Source organism: Rhynchophorus ferrugineus, unplaced genomic scaffold, assembly GCF_030347505.1.
Source record: "Rhynchophorus ferrugineus isolate W39M unplaced genomic scaffold, kcgeb_rfMv2 rfM6, whole genome shotgun sequence".
In the NCBI taxonomy this organism is placed as follows: Eukaryota; Metazoa; Arthropoda; class Insecta; order Coleoptera; family Curculionidae; genus Rhynchophorus; species Rhynchophorus ferrugineus.
The window spans coordinates 28,354,166-28,378,199 of NW_027472585.1; the positions used below are offsets into that span (position 1 = coordinate 28,354,166).

The following is a 24,034-nucleotide window of genomic DNA, read 5'->3' on the forward strand; positions in this document are numbered from 1 at the left end:
TTCCTTTTGGTCGGATAGATCCTTCCAAGTAAAGATCGGTAATACACTCTCCAGTCCTAAATCAGTCAAAGCAGGAGTCCTCCAAGGTTCCCCATTAGCCCCAGCATTATTCAACCTCTTCATGTCAGACATCCCAATGAAGAAAGATGTGGAAACCGCCCAATACGCGGATGACACAGCTTTCTTAACCAGTTCCCGTTCTGTAGATGCCGCTCAGAGAAAACTTCAAATTCAATTAAATGCCACAGTCCAATGGTTAAATTTCTGGAGGTTGCAAATCAACCCCCAAAAAACCCAGGCCATAATCTTTCACAATCAGAGAGATATCCGCGCCATCTTTGACCGTAGATTCCTATGGTCATCACAGATAAATAAAGCAATCTCAAAAGGCTACGGTGTCGCCACAGTGCTTAACCCTCTCATATGTAGAAAAAAGGCCGGAACTAGTGGAAAAGCTTCAGGTAATGCAAAATAAACTTCTCAGGCAAACTCTGAACGCGCCATGGTTTGTCAGAAATACCCAAATTCATCGGGAAACACACACCAGAAATAAGACGGTTCGTTTTCACCTTATACAAGAAATTACATGCAACCCCGAAGGTAACCCCGAAGTCTATCCCCCCAAAAGTGGTTCTTCATGCCGCCAAAGGCTCTCATACCCCAAAATAAAGCGCCTTCACGGGCAATCCTCTCTTATAAATTGATTGAACATCAGCAAGGAAACCTTTTCAGCTGGTAAATCAGGTCCAAAAAAAGGTAATTCGTTTGATCTAGCTAGTTCGCTTTGAAGACTAGACCGTTGTGCTATACCTGATTGAAAGCTTTAGAAACATCTAGAAAGATGGCTCTTTTCTTAGTACCTGGTGGATGGTTGCTGCGACGCGGGTAGCTTGATGAAGAATTGAGTGTTTGGAACGGAAACTGAATTGTTCGTTGGGATAAGGGGTGTGCGTCTGTGAAGCTATTTAAAACATGTAATATCGCCTTTTCGACAAGATTGGGAGGAAAAGTTTATTTACATCGGTGGTCTTTTATACCATTTTTTAACAGTTTCGATACGAACTACAAGGCCCTCCCAACTAGTTGTTCTTCTTCTTTTCTAAATACTAGGAATTGAGTCTTGTATTGCTCTAAGTCATATGTTTAACCTATCTCAGTTTAAATGTATCTGTGGTGACGTCAGGCCTCTTCTTCTTATCGCGAACAGGCCACACAATAAGATTGACCAAAAACGATCAAGGGCACGCAGAAAAATAGACAGCAAATTCATGCATCTTTGACGCAGGGGTGTGCAACTCCAATGGTAAGTAGTGGGACAATGTTTCGCTTAGTTCAATCATTGGCGGTGCTGACAACGTGAATTTGATTGGTTAGTTTAAAATAGTTATGTAGAAACCTGTAAGGAAAATACTTTGCTTTGCATACTCTGCCATTTCGCCTTATTACTTTATGACGTCACATTTATTGGCCAATAGTATTTAAATGAAAATGAAATTTAATATTTCAAATTAATTTATTAAAATAAAATCCTATACAAATATACATAAATGTAAATAATATAAATATATATAAACAAAAAGCAAAAAAAAACTATATAAGTGCAAATAAAAAACAATTATTATGAACTCTATGGGATCTATTAGAGTTCTAACTTATCTTGATATATTGATGGTAAACTTTAAATAATTGAGAAACTTCAAACCAAAAATACAGTCACACCTCATAATAACTTTTAAAATTTGGTTTTGAAAATCATTATGGATTGGACAGTCGAAACACATGTTCACTTCAAACTAACATGTTCATCTTCTTCACAATTTTCTCCGGGAGAAAGATGTGAAAAAATTGAAGTGGTGATGAGCCCTTTTAAATATTTCTCGAATATACTAGGTGAAGGATGCTGTTTCCACCTCCACATAAACCTTTCCACATAAATCCCCTAAAAGTAGCAATTAAATTTTTAATTGATGGTACCGTAACAAATAATTTCTTAACAAGGCAATCAAATTTAAATATACAATAGCTCTACTATAATAGTATTGAACACTGATTGTTCTAAAAAATTAAAGTATTACAAATATTTTAGGGATATTTGACAAGAAAAAATAGTATTTATTACTACTAATTATCCAGTTATCTTAATTATTACCTTCTTGTAAGACTTCTTTATGAAGAGACATCACACTGACAACATACGAACAACTTGGTAGATTAATTGAATTTTATTACCACTAACATCTTCATAGGTAGGTTTTGATTTTTTGTAAACAAACAATACATAAACAGACATGTAGTAGATAGATAACTTTATATGTACCTGATAAAAACAATGTTGGATATGCATTTACCCTAATACCTGTTCGTGAAGGAAGGGTAATTATAAATTTTTGACTAAAACGTCCGTGACAAACACCATGACGTTGATATATTTGCCTTGTAGTTTATCCAGATAACTTACTACTATTTACTTGATCAACCCATTTTTGGAAAGGAGCGAGATAATTCTTTGGGAACCCATGTCTAATTTCCGCAGTAGATTATCACTCAGATACACTACATCTTTTACTACAAGGACGCATTGTCATCAATTTTTATATTATTACTCCATAATAATTAATGTAAAACAGAAAATATGCACAACATAAAACGAAAATTTCTTGATCTAATTAAAAACCAAAACCTTCAAACAACAAACCTAAAACCAATTACGTTCCATGTTAGTGGCGGCACCAGGAATTTAAACTAGCCAATCACAATTTGCGATCGCAGCGCTACCGTTGAGTGAACTAAACAAAACATTTCTCCAAGGTCGCCTATACCGTGAAATTTTTATTTTTTCCGTGTTTCGACGTCCAAACATTTTACATTCAATCAACAATCAAACATTCATACATTTTCATTAGCTAATTAGTTGTATAATAGTTAGTGTTATTAATAATGTGTTAAGGGAAACATAGTTTAATTCAATGAATTATATGAAGACCTCCATATATCTAACAACTAAATAATTAACAGTATAAACAAAGATCACAAAGATAAAAATTCATTTAAATTGCAGAACAAAACTATTACATTCTACATATAGATTTAATCTGAATTTAGAACTATTCTAATTTTGACTTGGGTGAACTTCATTTAAATACTTAATTGAATAAGTATTACGCACAATTACCTGATTATCAAACGTAATGAACAATTTTTTTTCTTTAGACATAATTCACTCTTTAAATACTGTGAAAAACTTTGATAATTCGGGACGGAACGGAATTAATAATAACTCTTATGGTCTTTTGTTCCATTTTTGAACAGTCTCGATACAAACTACAGCGGTCTCTACTAGTTGTCCTTCTTTTCTAAATACTAGGGATTGGCTCTTGTATCGGCATAAACCGTATATTTAACACATAGTTCTATATTCACTGGTACAGACGCTCAGGTCTCTAACATTCTTTATGATATAGTTTGCGTTCCAGAGCCATATGGCGTGAAAATTAACGAATAATCCCCACCGTTGTAAATATTAACAGATAATTATAAAATTCCAGCAACTGCAGGAATTCAAATGTAAAAGAAAGTGGCCTCTATGAAAGATATTCCAAGCAAACTTTTCCTCTCCGGCTTCTGTGGCAAAATCGACTTTTTGAATTGAAGATGACCAACAACTCTGAACAAGACAAGAATCAAGGTCATAGAAAGCCACCTGAAACATAGAATACTAGTATTATCCGAGGCCAGAATAGGAAGAGCATTGAGGATGTATGCCACTATTCTCAATGACCATAGATTAAGTTAATTCCTTATATATGATTGCAATCTTATGGATGCAGAATGCATCATTGGAATTCTTCCAATAACATTTTATGCTTGCATTCCCTAAATGCGTTGAATATATTACACAATTTAATCTTATTTGATTATTATTAAGGAACCACTTGAAACTATAAGCTGTCTTTATAGAAGATTTATATAGTCCATCTAAAGTAACAGTGCACCCACATCATCTCAATTTATGAGATCAAAACGTCATTATTCTGACTTTTAGTTTATTTTGTCTTGAAAATATAACAAAATTCTAATCTAAATAAAATAGTGAAACAAAAATAATGTTATCAAATATAATTTGTTTTAACATCATAGTACATATAATGCATATATTATCGAATAAATTAAACTATAGTTAATTATACCGCCATAATAGTTTATAAGGTTAAGGTTGAGTTTTCATGATCGATGCATGATCGATTTTCGTTCGCACTCTTTTCCACACCACCCATGAAATAGAGTTTTTTAGGTGCGTTTATTATATAGTGATACCCCCTATGGAGGCCTAATGCACCTAATTAACAATTGTATATCCAAGTAATGTGTTTTTCTTTCATTAGAGAGCATATTTATCATTTTACCATAGTTCTTGTCTGCTTTGATGGTGTGTTTCCTTATCAAGTCATTTTGATATCGCTATATTATTTGTCTCTTCTGTGTACAGTGTAGATCATTCTTGATAATAGGTCAATTGAAAAGTCCCCGGCCTGACACATAGATGGCGCTACTAGAGTTAAATCCATGTTTTTTAGTTAGGCCTAACCCTTAAAAAGATGCGTGTATAAATTTGAACAGCTGTCGGATCATTAGTTTGTGAATTATAGCATTTTGAGTGAAACAACTTTTGTTATTGCGAAAAAAATGAATAAGAAGGAATTTCGTGTGTTGATAAAATATTGCTTTTTGAAGGGAAAAATACACTTGAAGCATAAACTTGGCTTGATGCCGAGTTTCCGGACACTGCCCCGAAGAAAATCAACTATGTCTAGACGTGATCAAATAAGCACCGAAGACGGTGAACGCAGTGGACGCCCAAAAGAGGTTCTTACCAACGAAAATATTTAAAAATCCACAAAGTGATTAAATTGGAATTGAATAAAATAGCAGATAGAAATAGAAATAGCAGACTCTAAAGATATCAAGTGAACGTGTACATCATATCATTCACGAATATTTGGATATGAGAAAGCTCTGTGCAAAGTGGACGCCGCGCGAGCTCACTTTTGACCAAAAACAACGACGAGTTGATGATTCGGAGCAGTGTTTGAAGATGATCAAGCGTAGTAAACCCGATTTTTGCGTCGATATGTGACAATGGATGAAACATGGCTCCATCATTTAACCCGCTCCAAAGCGTGGAAAAACGCAACAGTCGGCTGGCAAGGTTATGACGTCTGTATTTTAGGATGCGCATGGAATAATTTTCATTGACTACCTTGAAAAAGAAAGGACCATCAACAGCGACTATTACATAGCGTTATCGGACCCGTTTGAAGGACGAAATCGCCGAAAAACGGCCGCATTTGGATAGAAAGAAAGTGCTGCTTCACCAAGACAATGCACCATGTCACAAGTCAGTGAAAACGATGGCAAAAATCTATGAATTTGGTTTCGAATTATTTCCTCATCCACCGTATTTTCCAGATCTGGTCCACAGCGTCTATTTCCTGTTCTCAGATCTCAAAAGAATGTTCGCTGGCAAGAAATGTTCGTCGAATGAATAGGTGATCACAGAAACTGAGGCCTATTTTGAAGCAAAGGACAAATCGTACTACAAAAATTGGAGGGTCGCTTTAATCAGTGTATCATCCTTGAAGGGCTAAAAAAATGTGTTTTACTATAGTAGACCGGGAACTTTTCAATTGATCTGTTATTATACGACTAGTATCCACTGGCTACGGACTGCACTGTGATCTGAAGGGCCATCTGTTTTAAATGAAGTTACGAGTGAGATATCTTAATAATGTTTTAATTAAATTAATAGTTTTTCAGTGTTTAAAACTCTTTCCCATTTTATGGTGGTATTTAATGGTGTTCTGAAGTTTGTGTTTAGTCATTTTAAAATTACAAAGGAATGTCACAAACGAAAGTGAATGTTTAATATAAATTTAACTTGGAAACGATGGAACTCAAATCATCTTCCAACCAATAACTTCACAACACACTTTACCACTTTTCAGTGGTATTCTATATATTCTTGATTTGACAATTCATTGTTACCGCCAAAAAAAGATAATACTATATAAATAAAGGTAAATGAATAAAACGCAGTGTTTTTGAAAAATAAAACTGTATTAAAGGTAAAATACAAAATTAAAAAAGAGAAAACAATTTCATTTTCTAACTACATCTTTATGTGTACTCTAGCTTGCTCTATTTATAAATAATAGTACATATAAATGTTAATAAAAGATGGGTGATTTTTTAAAATTATAAATACATTTATTAAGGCATTTAATCATATAACTTAATTAAACATTTACAAGAAGAATTGATATCGACTTGACTAGTTTCTAGTCATTTTTTGATCATTTGTTTGTTATGTACAAAATTAATATTCAGTGTACATATTTGGTAACTTTTCATATTACTGAACAATATATATTTATTTATTTATATATATACGATTCAACTAATAAAATAAGATTTATCATACACCTAAAAAAATCACATGTTAGGGGTAGATATGACAAAAAATGGCAATGCTAGAATTACATCAGACAATTAAAAATACATTAAAAAATAATATTCGGGGGTACGTTCATTTAACATCCCCCTAATGCATTATATAGATATATGTATAGTTTATGAAATTTTTACTTATACACTATGACCTATTTTTTTATTATAAATTATATAACAAATATCTCACAACCAGGAAAAAATACACTTTTTACAAAAGTAAAAAATAAACAAACGTAACGTTAATTGTGTTTTCATTGTTAGTATTTAACAAAATATATTGTTTAAATAATATAATTTCTTATCGGCCATTACTAAACGAGGAAAAACTACATAAAAAGGAATGCATAAAATCACATTATGTGTTTATAAAGCATAAGATATTATCTACAGTACGGTTTCAAGAAAATAAAATATAATAGCGAATGCGCGCAACAGTTGCGACTTATTTAACTATATGGCAAAACAACCGACGAATAATGCTTGTTTGTATTTATATTTTTGTAAACTTTAAAAGCAATAAATAAAAATTATCTTACAGGCTACAAGTACACTGATAAAAGGCCTCGGAATTTGAGAGAAGGCGTTTTTGAGATCTTTCTTGTAAATATGTGTTTCGTGCTGATATAATTGTAAATGTTGTCAATTGTCTTGTATGGGTTGGAGAAGCGCAAAAACATTTCATGCAAAACATAATCAATAATAATTCACAAGAATATACTATTTGGATGTCGTTAAACATTAGACAATTATTATAAGAATTCGTTTAAAAAAATTAACTGATATGTTCTGAATTATTATTTTTGCATTATGTGTCAATGCGCGTTTCCAGTTCTGTTAAAAAATAATGCCACATAATAGATTCGTGCTGAATATGCGGTGTGTCCCAAAATAGTTTAGGATGCAAATTGTAACACATTTTTGAAATGTATAATGAATGTTATAATTGCAAATAATACTGTTAATTATACTTTATTTTCGAAATAAAACATATTTTAACGTAACTAATAATAGAAACAAACGCACGACATATTTTGATATATCGTTTTTAAAGCTCGGTTAACTTTAAAATGAAAATCTGTATCGACCCCTTCAGCACATATCTATGTTAAGACACACGGTGTTTATAATATTGAAATTTAGTTAAAAATCTCTAGATATGTATATTGGACGGTTTCATTTCGCCGTTTTCGGTAGATGGCGCTTCATGTGGAGGGCTAGGTGATCGGAACGGGCGAATGATCGTTCACAAACGCCACATTTGAATGGCTTGGCTCCGGTGTGTTTCCTGTAGTGGCGGGTTAATTCGTCCGAACGCGCGAATCGCCACTCGCATTCTGGCCACTGACATTGATATGGTTTTTCCCCTGTAAAAAAGTGGATAAATTAAGTATGTTACAAAAATTGTTGTTAATAAAGCTGTAAAGTCTAACTATATTCTTTATTACCAAATTGGATAGTTTGACATTAGTACGAGGGTCACTATTTATATTTCGGGAATTGGCAACATTGTTGTTATGTGAGTCCATCTGACGGTTCCATCGTAATGTTTGACAATGTTGATGATATACATATTCAGAACATTTTGTCGCACGGACGCTATTTGCTTATTTTATATTTAGTTGAAAGTTTCGTCTCAGCAAAAATGGAACTCAGTCAAAAACCACCGTGTATTGCTGGTTTAGTGAATTCAATTATCGGTCGTAGTTCATCATAAGGCTCTCTGACGAGTTTCGTGAAGGTCGTCCAAAATCGGCTGTTGTACCAGAAAACATCGATGCTGTGTGCGACATGATTAAGCAAGATCGTTATGTCACCTACTGTGAAATTGAGGCATCCCCAAGCATTAGTTCCACCAGCATATATGCGATTTTACATGAACACTTGTTGTGTGAAAGTTATGTTCGCGTTGGATTCCACACAATTTGACAATTGCTCAAAAAAGGCTCGTGTCCATTGGTGCAAAGAAATGCTTAAGGAATTCAATCGAGGTGCTTTGAAAGACGTTTATAAAATCGTGATAGGTGACGAATCATGGATATAATCATATGAGCCCGAAAGTAAGCAGCAGACGACTGTATGGGTGTTCTTAGATGAAACAAATCCAACAAAAGTTGTTCGCGCATGAAGTATTTCAAAGGAAATAGTGGCTTGTTTCTTCGGGTAAACTGGTCATATTGCAACAGTGCCTCTAGAGGATCGTACAACAGTAAATTCTGTTTGGTACACAACCATTTGTTTGCCAGAAGTCTTCGGTGAAATAACGAAAACAAACAAGAGATGCCGGAAAGTTCTTCATCATGACAATGCACTCTCACACATCGGCTCAAACAAGAGACTATTTGAGCACTGAAAACATCGAGTTGATGGGTTACCGCCGTACAGCCCTGATTTGCCCTAATACAGCCCTGATTTGGCACCCAATGACTTCTTTTTGTTCCCATCCGTGAAGAATAAACTGCGTGGTCAATTTGGTTTAATACAGCCCTGATTTGGCACCCAATGACTTCTTTTTGATCCCATCCCTGAAGAATAAACTGCGTGGTCAATGATTTTCATCGCCCGAAGAAGCTATTGAAACGTTCAAAAATCATGTTTTGAAGATACCTCATTCGGAATGGCATAAATGCTTTGAAAATTGGTTTAAGCGTATGCAAAAGTGTATTGATCATTGTGGACAGTACTTTGAAAAACAATAAAAATATATTCGCAACTTTCCTTTCCTTTCGCTTTTTTTCCTATTCCCGAAATATAAATAGTGACCCTTGTATGAGTATTGGTAAGTACACAGAGAAAATGAAGATTTAACTTTATAGGCAATTTTGGAGAAATATTTCACAACGTCCAATATCCAAATGTCACTACTTTGAATTAATTACTTTTCACAATTTTTGCTAATTTGCATAATTGATTCCTTTCATTTCTATGGGGCGTTTGTTGTTTTGTTTTGGACGCCATTTTCAGTGTATCTTAAGCAGGGAAGAGTGTGTTTAGTTTTTATACGGTTTAGTGATGAAATTATTGGTCATTGATTCATTAGTCGGTAGCACAATAAAAGCATAATGCATGCTTGGTTTAGGAAGTGTTGTGTATCCGGATTCACAGATAGTAAAGGAATGATATCTTAGTGATAAATTAAAACTTACCATTGACCTTTATTTACTGTTATTATTGGATTAATTCTTTGCAAATCTTATAAGGGAGGATTAACCGTAAGTTCAAGAAAAGAAGAATTTTGCAAAAGCGATTCAGTACTTAAATAGTGCAAAAAATTATGGCCCAACTAAAAACAAATATGTTAAAGTGCTATCTATCGCTATTTACAAAAGTAATAACAACTTTAAGTGGCTCATTTCTTTAACAAGCATGTTTCATCTCATTGGGCTTTAGGAATTTGGGCAGAGAATTAATATGAGGATAGATAATAAATAACAGCCTTAGATAATTTATAGTCTTTGCCGACGGAGGGATTATCAGCTGTTGACTTGACTCTGTCTGAAGTTCCAGATGTTGCTATACGAACAAATAAAATTTTACATTGTATCGTAGCGTATATTTCAGATTATTTAGTAAAAATTTGAAATACTAAACTAAAAATTCTAACTCAATAGAGTGAAAATATATTAATTTTATAGAGGCAAGTTAATATCTTATGCCTCAGATTCTAACAAAATTGTTTTATTATACTATTAGTAGGTCTTTGTATCTCTTTTATTTTATCCCGATTATGAATTTAAATATTTTAATTGCACACTACATAATGATCTTCAAGGTATTATAAATAAAAAGATGGGACATATACTTTTGAATCAAACAAGTAAATACAATGTTACCTCTAAAAGATCATGTTAAATTTGTGGCACTAAATAAATATGAAAATGGGAATGAAGACGGGAGAGAACACTTTGAATTGTATGTGCATGGCAAATATAAATAATTGATGTGATTTGATTGAATAATTGATTAATAATGATTCAGTTGAGTTGAGTTTGCATGGGCAACCATAAAAGCAAACATAAATATATAACAGAATTTTATTTAAAAAATTTCTTGAGAAATTAAATTGTTTTTTTGATTTAAATTTTATTGGTGAATGAAAAAAAATTAGCGAAACTGTTCTCCAAAGACCCTATTATGTTTTCTCTCTATCACTATATGGATACCGATAGACCAAGAGTTCTAACTATTCAAACAGTTTTGACGCAGAAACTGATTGGACTCTTATGTATAGATATTTGTCTTTATTGGCGATCTTGGGGAATTGTTTTACTGTCTCATAAATCAAAGAATACCTTAGAGAATCATTAAATTTTATATTATAGATAGTACACATTTTCATGTCATTATAAATATCTGGCAGATATGGAACTGTCTGAGGATATACCAGCATAATTAATAAAAATTAATTATAATAATTATACAAAATAAGGTAATGATGAATATTGTGTCTGTATTTTAGTATTTCAGACATTCAGATGAATATTTCGTCGCATATCCGACGAATTAGGAACAATTTTGGAACCAATAAGGAATTTAACTAATAATGAGCATTACTCTGATTTTGCATTATAGATAGAGAAATGTAACTGATAATAAAGTAATTAAATTAAAATACAGATAAATTAATACAGAGAAAAGAGTCGAATAAATATAAATAATAAAAAAATTTTCTTATAATATTTAAGCACTTAAAATAGCGCAATGTTTTATCGCAACAAGATCATACAAATGAGATTATCTGTTATAATGCGACATTTTCTGACAAGGGGATGAAATTTGAACAATATGAAGAGAGTTTAGTATCAACAAGAAGGTTTGATGCCGGCGTTTGAAGATTTTAACGATGTATACAAGGTTTTCATTGTTGGATAATTGAGGGAAATGTTGGATAATTAACCAGTTTTCATCTTTGTAATAAATAAAGGTAATCAGACATCATTATATAAAATATTGACAGATAGATGGCACTACTAGAGTTAAATCCATATGTTTTTTAGTTAGCCCTAATCCTCAAAAGAGGCGTGTATAAATTTGACAGCTGTCGGATCATTAGTTTGTGTCTATAAATATAATATAATATAACAACTTTTTGTTATTGTGAGAAAAAATGGACAAAAAGGAATTTCGCGTGTTGATAAAATATTGCTTTTTGAAGGGAAAACATACAGTTGAAGCAAAAACTTGGCTTGATGCCGAGTTTCAGAACCCAGGAAAATTAACCATCAAGGATTGGTATGCTAAGTTTAGACGTGGTGAAATGAGCATCGAAGACGGTGAACGCAGTGGACGCCCAAATTTGGTTGTTACCGACAAAAAAATTTAAAAAATCCATAAAATGATTTTGAATGACCGTAAATTAAAATTGAATGAAGTAGCAGATACTCCAAAGATATCAACTGAACGTGTACATCATATCGTTCACGAAGATTTGGGTATGAGAATGCTCTATTCAAAGTGGGTGCCGCGCGAGCTCACTTTTGACCAAAAACAACGACGAGTTGATTCGGAGCAGTGTTTGAAGATTATTAAGCGTAATAAACCCCCGAGTTTTTGCGTCGATATGTGACAATGGATGAAACATAGCTCTATCATTTCATTCCGAAGTTCAATCAACAGTCATCTGAGTGGACTGCACACGATGGACCCGCTCCAAAGCGTGGCAACACGCCACAGTCGGCTGGCAAGGTTTTGGCGTCTGTATTTTGGGATGCGCATGGAATATTTATTATTGACTACCTTAAAAAAGGAAGGACCATTAACAGCGACTATTAAATAGCGTTAATGGATCGTTTGAAGGACAAAATCGTCGAAAAACGGCCGCATTTGAAGAAAAACAAAGTGCTGCTTCACCAAAACAATGCACCGTGTCACAAGTTCGTGGCAAAAATCCATGAATTCGACTTCGAATTGCTTCCTCATCCACCGTATTCTCCAGATCTGGCCCCCAGCGACTATTTCCTGTTCTCAGATCTCAAAAGGAAGCTCGCTAGGAAGAAATTTTCGTCGAATGAAGAGGTGATCGCCGAAACTGAGGCGTATTTTGAAGCAAAGGACAAATTGTGCTACAAAAATGGTATCGAAAAGTTGGCGGGTCGCTATAATCAGTGTGTCACCCTTGAAAGAAATTTTGTTGAATAAAGAAAACCAATTTTGCCAAAAAATATGTTTTACTATGGTAAACTGGAGACTTTTCAATTGTCCTGTTACACTGAATTTTCCTACTTAATTTAAAAATAAATCGATTATAGAGAAAAAAACTTAATACCTATATATCAGTTTGGTTTTATAAACAACTATTCAACAACCATAAACAACTATTCAAATGCCAGGAAATTATAAAATCTGTTCAGTTCTATTCTTATACTTAGCTCAAGCCTTTGAAATGGTTTAATACTTAATTTAATACTAGAGGAATACGTTAACAAATATCAGGACAATAAACAATATGAAGCAATACATTAAACTGTTAAACTTCTACATCTCAGCTAGAATGTTTAGAGACAAATACGAGGAGACCTACTCTATAATAAAAGAAACTAATGCAATTGTATGATAAGTGTGTAACATATATTGGGGTCAGTCACTATAGCTAGTCAATCGCTACAAAGCAATCAGAAAATTACAACTGGCAACTAACAGCGTAAATAACTGAACGTAAAACTAAAGAAACAAAGCAGCAAACTAGTGCAAAGTGAGTTATATACACCAATTTACAACAAATAATGTTTTATTATTTAACACAAAACACAGCAGGTATAATTAATATAAATATACAATATTACTACCGCAGAAAATGTACAAGGACCGAATAACGGTTTGGATAGATATGACCAAGGCTCTCGAAAAGTTGGAAAATAAGGAATTTGATGTTAATTCCTGTGAAACAACATAGGGAGATTAGCTTTGCGGAATTGAAATAGTGTTAGAAAGATAAAAAATGATTACTTTGTTTAAGATTAATTTAGCAGTGTTGAAATCAATTCTACATTTTTATTACAGCTGACTTCATACTTGGGTAGCTTTGGAAATTGATACATGTTTCCCTAAACATTACCGAACTTCTTTAATTATCTTAGGATGGTTCTGCCAGTTGCATGCGAGCGCGAAATAATTTGTTAAATTCACTTGAGATTGATTTTTTTTCTTTGAACCAAGATGACCAGCTAGTGCCGAATGGTCTTTCGCTGATGTATATACAGAGGTATTAAAACAATGGCTCGATTCAAAAAGATTGTGAATTAAAAGTAATTCGAAGTCCATGAAGTATGGAACTTATTTAATTCTTACCTGTATGTATCCTTTGATGCGCTTTCAGATGTGAGCTTTTTGTATACACTTTCGTACAGCCTATAAAAAGAAGTATTAACAATCATACATTCCTATATTTCCTCTTTCGTTATGCCTTACCAATAAAATCACAATGGTGTATCCTTCTTTTCTCTAATTCGGGATTATTTCGCCTATTATACTTCATGCCCACCGAGATTCGCGGCACCGTGGATGCAGGAGGTGGAGGTTGTTGCGGAGGACACCCGGGACCGTGATATGGTGGCGGAGGTGTCCGCCTGGGTAAGGCCCCTCCTGGTGATCCGGGCTCTGAACTTGGTGGGGTGAGCGGCGATACGTACATTAACCTCGACATGGGATATAAAGCATTTCCTGATTGAATGAAAACGAAACACGTTAATAGATTCGTATTGACACGAGATTAATATTTAATTTTACCTGGTGCTGGACCTGGAGGCAAAACATTGTTATTGTTATTATTATTATTGTATTTGTACTGGTTGTTGTTATGTGGCAAATGGTGCATGGGGGCTTGAGGTTGGGGCTGATGGTAATGAGGCTGTTGTCCTTGCGGCGGACTGGTTGGTTGCTGTTGGTACGGACTAGTAGGAGTACCCATGAGGTGTAACGTTGGCCCTGGTGTCGGTTGCAACACCTGAAAAGACCTCCAGCTTAGTTCAACGTATAAGGCCCTCAATGTAATTAAGTTACCTTTTCCGTTTTGATCTCCAACGGCGACAAAAGAGGCGAAGGTGTAGGTTGACAGTTCACCGATAGCTCGTCCACTTCCATTTTGACATGACCAGGACCAACCAGCATGTTTGCGTTCTCCGGATCGATGTTCTGGATGCTGCTGGCGATGTCCTCCCATAGGGCGGGCCGCAGGAAGACGTCATCGTCCGTGGTGGGTAATGTTGTCCGCATTGATACGTAGCTCATCGTCTGCGGCACGGAACGTTGTGCGATCGGGCCCGAGGCCTCGAAGAAGTCGTCTATTTGCGATGCGGAGTCTCTGCGCGGCTTGTCCCGTTCCTCTTCGAGCCTTCGTTCCCATTCCGGTTTACAAAGGAAGGTGTCCAGTTCGCTAGTCTGAAACAAACAATTGGGATTTAATATTTTTCGCATATGGAATCGCGAGTGGAAGGTCTAAACGATTTCAGGATTAAAATTTGTGATATTTTTATAATTGTGAATTAGTTTTGAAGGATTTATAGTCTATGGCATAACACGTCAATTGAAAAGTCCCCGGCCTGGCACATAGATGACATTGCTAGAATTAAATCTATATGTTTATAGTTAGCCCTAACCCTCAAAATATGTGTGTATAAACTTGACAGCTGTCGGATCATTAGTTTGTGAATTACAGCATTTTGAGTGAAGCAAATTTTGTTATCGTGAAAAAAATGGATAAAAAGGAATTTTGCGTTTTGAAGGGAAAAAATACACTTGAAGCAAAAACTTGGCTTAATGCCCAGTTTCCGGACACTATCCGAGGAAAATCAACCATCAAGGATTGGTATGCTAAGTTTAGACGTGGCGAAATGAGCACCGAAGACGGTGAACTCAGTGGACGCCCAAAACAGGTTGTTACTGGTATTTTGGGATACGCATGGAATAATTTTCATTGACTACCTTGAAATAAGAAGGACCATCAACAGCGACTACCACATAGCATTATTGGACTGTTTGAAGGACGAAATCACCTAAAAACGACCGCATTTGAAGAAAAAGAAAGTGCTGCTTCACCAAGACAGTGCACCGTCTCAAAAATCCATGAATTGGGCTTCGAATTGCTTCCACATCCACCGTATTCTCCAGATTTGAACCTCAGAGACTATTCTCTGTTCGTAAATCTCAAAGCAATGTTCGCTGGGAAGAAACTTTCGTCGAATCAAGAGGTGATTGACGAAACTGAGGCATATTTTGAAGCAAAGGACAAATCGTACTACAAGAATGGATCGCTATAATCAGTGTATCACCCTTAAAGGGAATTATGTTGAATAAAAAAAATCTAATTTTGCCAAAAAAAAATTATTTTACTATGGTAGGCCGGGGAATTTTCAGTTGACCTGTTAGTATCGGAGCTCAGTCATAGGTTTCCGTTATGCTATGCTATATTGTCAATAAAATTTCGAGCCAAATCAACAAAAAACAATTTACTCTACATATTAAACCAGTGATTATTATTTTTCAAGTATAAAAAATTCAGGGGCTTCACAAAGCAATTTGCTCAAATCACATATGTGCAAAAATCTAATCTGACACAGAAATCTCTCATCTCACAAGGCGAAAAGCTGGAAGTGTATGGCACAAAACTAGACATGTTGTAGACAAAATAGTGCTAATTTTGACAATATAACTAGTAATCAGACAAATCAAAAGAATAAATAACATAAATAGAACTGCTTTGACAGAACTGTAGGGTGAATTAATTAGTGAATTAAGTGCGGAAGCAGACAAAGATTACTCGCTATGGAAAATAACTCGGAAATTTAAAAGACCAATTATTACCAATTATTACTGAGTACTGCCTATTAAAAATTATCAAAATTAGGGTTAGCTAACGTATTACAACCAAATGATATATAATTTGCAATGGATACAACGCTTGTTTATTAATCAGATGTAGCTGTAAATCCGATTTCCACAATGGAAGTTGTCACAGAAATTGATAACAACCTCAAACTTAAAATGACTCGTGGAACTGATGATATTTTACCTAGGTTATTGAAGTAGTTGCCACGAAAAGCAATTATCATGTTGACATATATATTTAATGCATATATGTAGAAATTGAAGCATGTTCTCGACTGTTTTAATGTGGCTCAAATAGTTATGTTTAAAAAACCTGACCAATCGGACCTTACAGATCTATTTCGCTGCTACCTGCCATATCTTGAGAAGCTATTGTTAAAACGTGTTAGACCGTTCGACCAAATATACAGAGCAACCTCGATTGTTGTTTTGCATTTGAAGAAAACTGTAATATTCCTGGACGTCTCGCAACCTTTTACTGGACATGGTATTTGGGACTAATCTACAATATGAGCAAGTTATTATCTCAGAACTATTGTTAACTACTGGAATCATATATTTTTTCATAATCATTTCATATTATTCATTCATTAATTCCGTCTAGAGTTCCTCAGTGTAATATCTTGAAATCACTTTTATCTGCTACCTGCGTATTTGCTCTAGGCAGAATACAAAATGCTTCATATAATTTATTTGAGACTCAAATTTGAAATTAGTGGAATCGCTTCAAAAATATTGTCATAAACAACAATTGGATTTCGACAAACGGGGCTTCCATCAGTGCGAAATACATTCTTATTTAAATTTCTTCTTTAACATTTTTAATTATAATGTGTCATGAGTAGTGAATCATCTGGGACAATTAATTCTGATAACTATTTGATCAGGTGATAAGACAACACACAGACAAAAACAAAGCGTTATATTCTTAATTAAGGCGCTATTGCATTATATGTTAAGAATTTACTAAACTCCTTTATTACTTCATGATTTTACTCATTTTTAATAACCATTTATAATAAAAACTGCAATTATTTTTCAACAAATTATTCTTCTTTATTATTTATTCAAATATCAGAAAGTCAAGGTGAGTATGTATAGAATAATAACAACCTTAAGTGGAATTTTTGGTTGTATTATATATATTGTTTTCTGTTTGATAATTGGTAATGTATGGCACGTGCGTCTTCCTTGTGGGTCATGATTTACACTCCAATAATACCATATACTGTTATTTAAAAAGAACATGTTATCAGATGACATAATGCCTACATAGTTACTGTACTAAATATCGGTACTATAAAACCAACATATTACTTTACATATTTATGTTTACAGAATATTAATAATAAAACTTTGTGGCTTGTCTATTTAAATTAGAAATTGGCTCCTCTAAAGTGAATACATCAGCTCTGTGGATATAAAAATAGGTTGTCTTGTATTTATGATTAAAATTCTTATATATAATTGCATGGCACATGAAATTTTGACCAAACATTTGGTGGTGTATAACTTTTGCTTTATGTATAAGCTCTAGTGTATTATGTATTATGTGATACATATTATAGTTATAGATTCATTTTATGTGATGAAATTAATACAGTTTGTTGTAGGACCTCCTTAGATTGTTAAATATCTTAAAAATAAAATACGCAAAGATCTTTAAAATCAAAGGCAGTTCATTATGAATTTTCTTATGAATATTTGACTAATTTCATGAACATATTTTGTATTGTTTGTTGAAATAAGAAAACGGATGATGTTCAGTGATATTTGGTTTTGGTAACTATAATAGGCTCTTGTATCATTACTAGAAATATTAAAAATTAATTAATTAGTGTGATTTTTGTAAGTTCAAGAGGGAAATAAACGAAAAGTATAAATAAGTCACATGAAGAGAAAGAAGAACAAGTATAAGTATAAGAAGTGAAAGGTAAAATAAGGAAAATGCGTAACATTGAGTTCCTTTCTTTAATATGTTTGTATCAATTATCAATGTTATGAAATATTAATGTAAAAAGTAATTCGTAATATATTACCTATTGCATAACAATATGGCAATGTATTATATGACATATGATATTATAAATTGCTATTTTTCTATGTTATTTGCTTGTACATACAAGTAATAAATTTGAACGGAACCTTTACGAACAAAATACAATGATTCTTGTGGTAATATATTATTGCTTTGAAATACATTACCTCGAAAAAATACTGAACATTTTCTTTTCTTATTTAAATCAGCAGTAACACGCGCTAGCATTAGTCATTGAGGAAAAATTTGTGTGGTGAAAATTACAACGTCGATTACAATGATTCGGTGAGTCCAGTTTTGCTTCAAAACAAGTATGATGTTCTTCGTTTGGGTAATTATCTACGTATAGGTAGGTTTCAGTTATTAAAATGCTTTGTTACAGTGATGCATTAAAATATAATATTTCTCGGTATTTGGTAATGGGGGTCTTGACATTTTGTATATAGTTCATGCGTAACTGAACATAATAGCTGAACTATCCTTGATAGGATTTAATTTAGGAGTAATTTGAATTAAGTTAATTGACTTAATTTATAACTTTTGATTTATATTAATGTTCGTTTTTGTGATATTACTGTTGATTGATTATTTATAAGATCTACGAATTAATCCTATTTTGTAAATTCAAGACTGGAATATTGCGAAAATATTTTGTAAATATACCAGGTGTACCGGAAAGCCATTACCGTTTTTGAAAAAAAAACTACAGAATTTTAAAGAATATGAAAAGAATTATTGGCCATTTGATTCTATACATCTTACCCATCTTTCAGACCATCCCAAAAAACTGTTTGTCTTTTGAGCAAAACCGTTCATCTACCCTTTTTCTAACTTATTCGCATTTGGCAAAGTACAATGCGATGCGATTGATGCGAAAAGTTGATAGTCGGACCGGATAAGATATGGAGAGTACGGCCGGTGCAATATGTCCCATACAAGTACTTTCAATGCTTTTTTGACCAGTTTTGCTTTATTAGACAGCGCGTTACCGTGCTGTAAAATCATTCTACCATGTCTTCGGGTCCATTTTGGACGTTTTTCGATCAAGGGATGATTCAAATTGATCATTTATTGTCGGTAGCGATCAATATTAACTGTATCACCAGGTTTTAATACTTCATAAAACACTACGACAAACACAACTTACTAGATAATTTTTCGATTTTCCATTTGCCTGTCAATCAATTGATGTGGCATCCATGTTCCCATGTTTTGAATTTTCCACATTGCTCGCAATCGGTCGCTAATCATTTCTTGGGCTACACTTACCGCTTCTATCAATTATTTTTGAGTTTGGGTTGGGTCTTCATCTAATAACTCTAGTAACTCTTAATCTACTAAAACGTTCTTTGTCTTACACATCGAAATCACCAAGTTTCTGCCAGCAAATGATGATTTTCAATGGCTTTTTTATTTTGATTTAATAAGAAAAGTAATCCGTGCCGCAAATGTAGGTTTTCAGGCACGAAACTTGACATTTTTAAAAATATATACTCGTAAATCTATGCCGATGTTATTTTCAAAAAACAGGCAAAATATAACATGTATAGCTTTGAAGCTTGATGCCAGCAGAATTGCATATTGTCAAATCATAACATTGCATATTAAAGTGTGTGGCGAATCTGTTAGAAAAACCGGTATCGACTTTCCAGTATGTAGTAACCTGTATGTAATAATGAAAGTGTTCCTCTATCAGACTCACGAGCGTTGTTATTAGTTATAATTTTTTTTTTCGCTTAAAAAATACACTTTATTAAGAAAAATTATATAAGAATAGTACGTAGAATAAGATTTAGATTGTAAGTTGTACAGAATTATATTATTTATATTGTATTAGAAAAATTATAATTAACACATTTTGGGGTGTAGTATTAACGATATTGTTTTGGCAACATTTTAATTATCGATACATTTTCGCACTTCTTCAGCATTTAGAAACCGTGTGCTAACCAAACCATGCTGTATTGATATAAGGCAAAGGTAACCAGAAGGCGTTATGTTTGGAGAGTACGCAGGGCGCACCAGAGCTTTCCATTCGAGCTGAAACAGTGTATCGTGTGTACATCTTATAACAAGGCCGAGTGTTGTCTTACAAGAGGATGACTGCGTCTATTATTTGTTATTTCTGATCGTTTTTGTCAGAGTTCGTCGTTAAAATTGTTCAAGTCACGTCCATAATTCCACTTGTCGCAATGCGCCACATGACATCAGTTAATTCGTCAGACAAAATCGTCAGACTTCAACATAATTGAACCGTCACCTGGAATTTTAGAGCAGAGAGTGAGGACTGGATTTTTATCTCCAACATCACTGAAGTTGGTGGCGGATATTTTAGTTAAGAATGGGACCACATTCCATTGGAAACTATTGAGACACTCCACAATTCTACTTTGCGAAGAAATGCAGTTTTATTTTAAAAGCAAATATTCTGTCTATATATATATATATATATATATATATATATATATATATATATATATTCAAAAAAATATATTCAAATATATATAATTTTATCGAGTTTTTGGTTATGGTTTTTGGTACTCAAGTTGACTATTGACTTTTTAGTAAATGACAATATATTGTATATTAATATAGCAGCCTTTTGGAAGGATATTTTTCAAGATTGTTAATATAATGGGGCAAATAGATTAAAATGGTGAATGATAAATCGTAAAATACTTTTGACTGTTTTTATGGCAATAATAGGTAATATTTTTTTGATTAATATTTAACTCTCTCGATTTTGTCTTTTGACTGATTGTCAAAACTTCTTTCCTAAAATCTTGAAGATAAATTTTAATAATCAGTTAAATTTCATAAAAAATATTCACCGCAAAGAGATGATAAACTATATTCAATATTTATAATAAATATTTCTAATAAATACATTTTCTGAGAAAGAAAACAACTTATTTTCCCGGCTATAAAAAATACAAGAAAAGAATGATGGCCGCGATACTTTTTAGTTAAGATTTATTTTATCAGCAGGTAAGGCGGAGAAATATTTTTTACAATCTATTTTTATTATTTTATAACTTTTCAGTAGAATGATGCATTCAGCTAAATGTTCTAAGGTTTGGGAATATTTCTGAATAATTCGCAACCCTCGATTTAAAGAATCAGTATATGGTATTACAAATAACGTTGAAGCAACAACAAATTATCACTAAAGAGATATATTCCCTTCTAATACAAATACAGTACTATAAGTCGAAATTCAAGACACACATACTGACAAAGAATGTATTTCATCTCAAGACATTTGCATAAAAAACTAGCTAGAATGAAAAAAATAATTATACCAGGTGCTACAACAACTTTACAAATTAAGCAATATTTGGAAATGTCACTTATTGGGCGTTTAGTAAACCCATTAGATTTTTGGCATGCTCATAAAATGATATTACTTGATTTATATCAGTCGCATTTAAAATATTCTGCTATATCTGCAACATCTATCCTCACGGAATCAGTTTTTTTTAATCTGTCCAAATTATTAACAATCGAAGAAATCTCATCATGGGAGAAAAGCTGAACATGTATGTTATATTTTTGAATAGTGATTAAAAATATTTCTGTTCAATAATAAATAAAGCATTTATTTTATTTAAAAATGCTCTAGTAGTTATTGTGCCATTATTTCTAATTATGTCATGAATTAGTTTTTTTTCTGTGATTAGGTATATATTTAATTTTTATTTAGTACTTATTGTTATTGTACATCTTTAATTTTTAAGAAGTTATATTGTATTATCTATATTCATTATAGTATGTTATTTAAAAATAGCAATTAACATATTAAAATACGATAAAACATTTGTGGGGTTATTATTCCATTCCTTTTTACAGATCCACAGAACATTCAGATGTAAAATTAATTCTACTTCCTTTATGCATGTTAATAAATATTTTCTTTTTTAATATATATATATATATATATATATATATATATATATATATATATATATATATATATATATATATATATATATATTAATCGCTTATACTTCCGTTGAGAAATATAAGCATATTTAAATTTAACTGCTCCAAGCAATTATCTCCATCCTTTCCTCTCTCACAATTTAGTAATTACAATTTTCAGTCGTTAGTCTTTTATCTATCGACTGTTTTCAGATAGATCCCAATGCTAGTTATATCCTATTTTGTATGTATTACAATCTTCTCTTTTCGTCAATTAATAATCGATAATAGAACGTCCGTGGCGAAAATATTGACTTTATTCCCCGTTTTCACTCGACACCCGACACATATATCATCGTTAAACCCTCGTCCAACGTCAATATTCAATTAACGAACGTAACAAGTCGGACAGTTTATAACAGCTCGCCCCACGATCCTATTCGTCGAACAACAAATCCGCAAACGGCCGAAGACGACTTGCCCCCATCGATCGTCAATTAAAACGTTTATTAAAACAACGCCGCATGACAAGTGACAGCGTAAAGCTGACAACACGCGAACCCTGTACCAGCGCCCTCCTGCGGTCGATGGTTTTTATGGCCGCGTTGGCGACTTCGAGAAAAAAATGTTTACACGCCTGTCGACACTTCGAAATAAATGGTCGAGAAGTCGGCGACAAGGGGACGCGTGAACGAACAATTGCACATCGTGAAGGAAGGGGGGAAGAAGAGTATCGAAAAAAATGACGGCGCGAAAACTGACAAGCGGATGCGCAGCGGGTTGCGGGACTGTTTATACCTGTCCTATAAAAATATAACCTTAGTTCGTGTTTAGTTCTTATAATTATTACTAGTATTATTTAAACGCTGCATTAATACAATACTATGGATATTGACAGAACAATTTGTGTAAAATGAACGGATGTGTGGCGGGTTCGCAGTAAGTTAAGTAATATACGTGATTTAAAAGAACTAAATGTTACAAACATAAACTTATAGCATTATATTTATTATTGCTTATACGTTAAGTAGTATTATATAGTCTGTTCAAAGTTATTTCGTACATGCGTCATTTAAATGTGTGAAATCAAAATGACGCAATGTTGCCGCATCATCCCTGAGTATTAGTTGAGTTTGGCTTTGACATACGACAAAATTGTAATCTAAATAAAATAATTGAACAAAAATGTTATCAAGTTTAATTTATTTTAACATTATACCACATCTAAAAACTACAGTTATTTACATGCAGCCACAATAGTTTATAGGTTAGAGTTTTCACTATTGTCATAAAGAGATAGTGATTTAACTTTATAGGAGATTTTGGAGAAATATTTCGCGACTTCCAACATGCAGATGTCGCTACTTTTAACTTATTACTTGTTTTACGTTACGTGACGGAATCTAATTGGCTCACTTCGCTTCTATGGTATGTTTTTTAATTATTTATTTTGAGCGTCATTTTCAGTATATAGTATATAAGTCGATAGTACAAAAAGTAAAGTGAATTATCGATTAGGTTGAACACTTAGGCTGTGTACCCGGATGTACATATAGTAAAGAAATGCAGAATCGTTTTCATTTCAACATCAAATATTAATTTTTTTTGAGCAGTTCTTTTCATTAAGGAAAAAAAAGTGTGATTATCCATGCTAAATGTATTGACTTAAGGCTATTTAACGAAAATAGTTTTTTTTTGATCTAGCTCATGAATTCAGGAATATACATCCTCGGCTAGTATGTTTAGAAA

The 24,034-nt window shown here is 33.1% G+C and overlaps 1 protein-coding gene across 2 annotated transcripts in view; it reads right to left on the reverse strand.

Annotated features, from left to right (window-relative positions):
* Positions 1-6,095: 6,095 nt before the first annotated feature.
* LOC143197887 (uncharacterized) overlaps positions 6,096-24,034 on the reverse strand; it is a 109,859-nt gene continuing 91,920 nt past the window's right edge. For both annotated transcript variants that reach the window (XM_076406671.1, XM_076406673.1), the window contains exons 2-6: positions 14,503-14,880; positions 14,230-14,446; positions 13,912-14,163; positions 13,792-13,851; positions 6,096-7,871 (exon numbers count right to left, since the gene is read on the reverse strand). In XM_076406671.1, the coding sequence (XP_076262786.1) occupies positions 7,681-7,871; positions 13,792-13,851; positions 13,912-14,163; positions 14,230-14,446; positions 14,503-14,880 (1,098 nt within the window). In that variant the 3' untranslated portion in view covers positions 6,096-7,680. The remainder of the gene's footprint in view (positions 7,872-13,791; positions 13,852-13,911; positions 14,164-14,229; positions 14,447-14,502; positions 14,881-24,034) is intronic.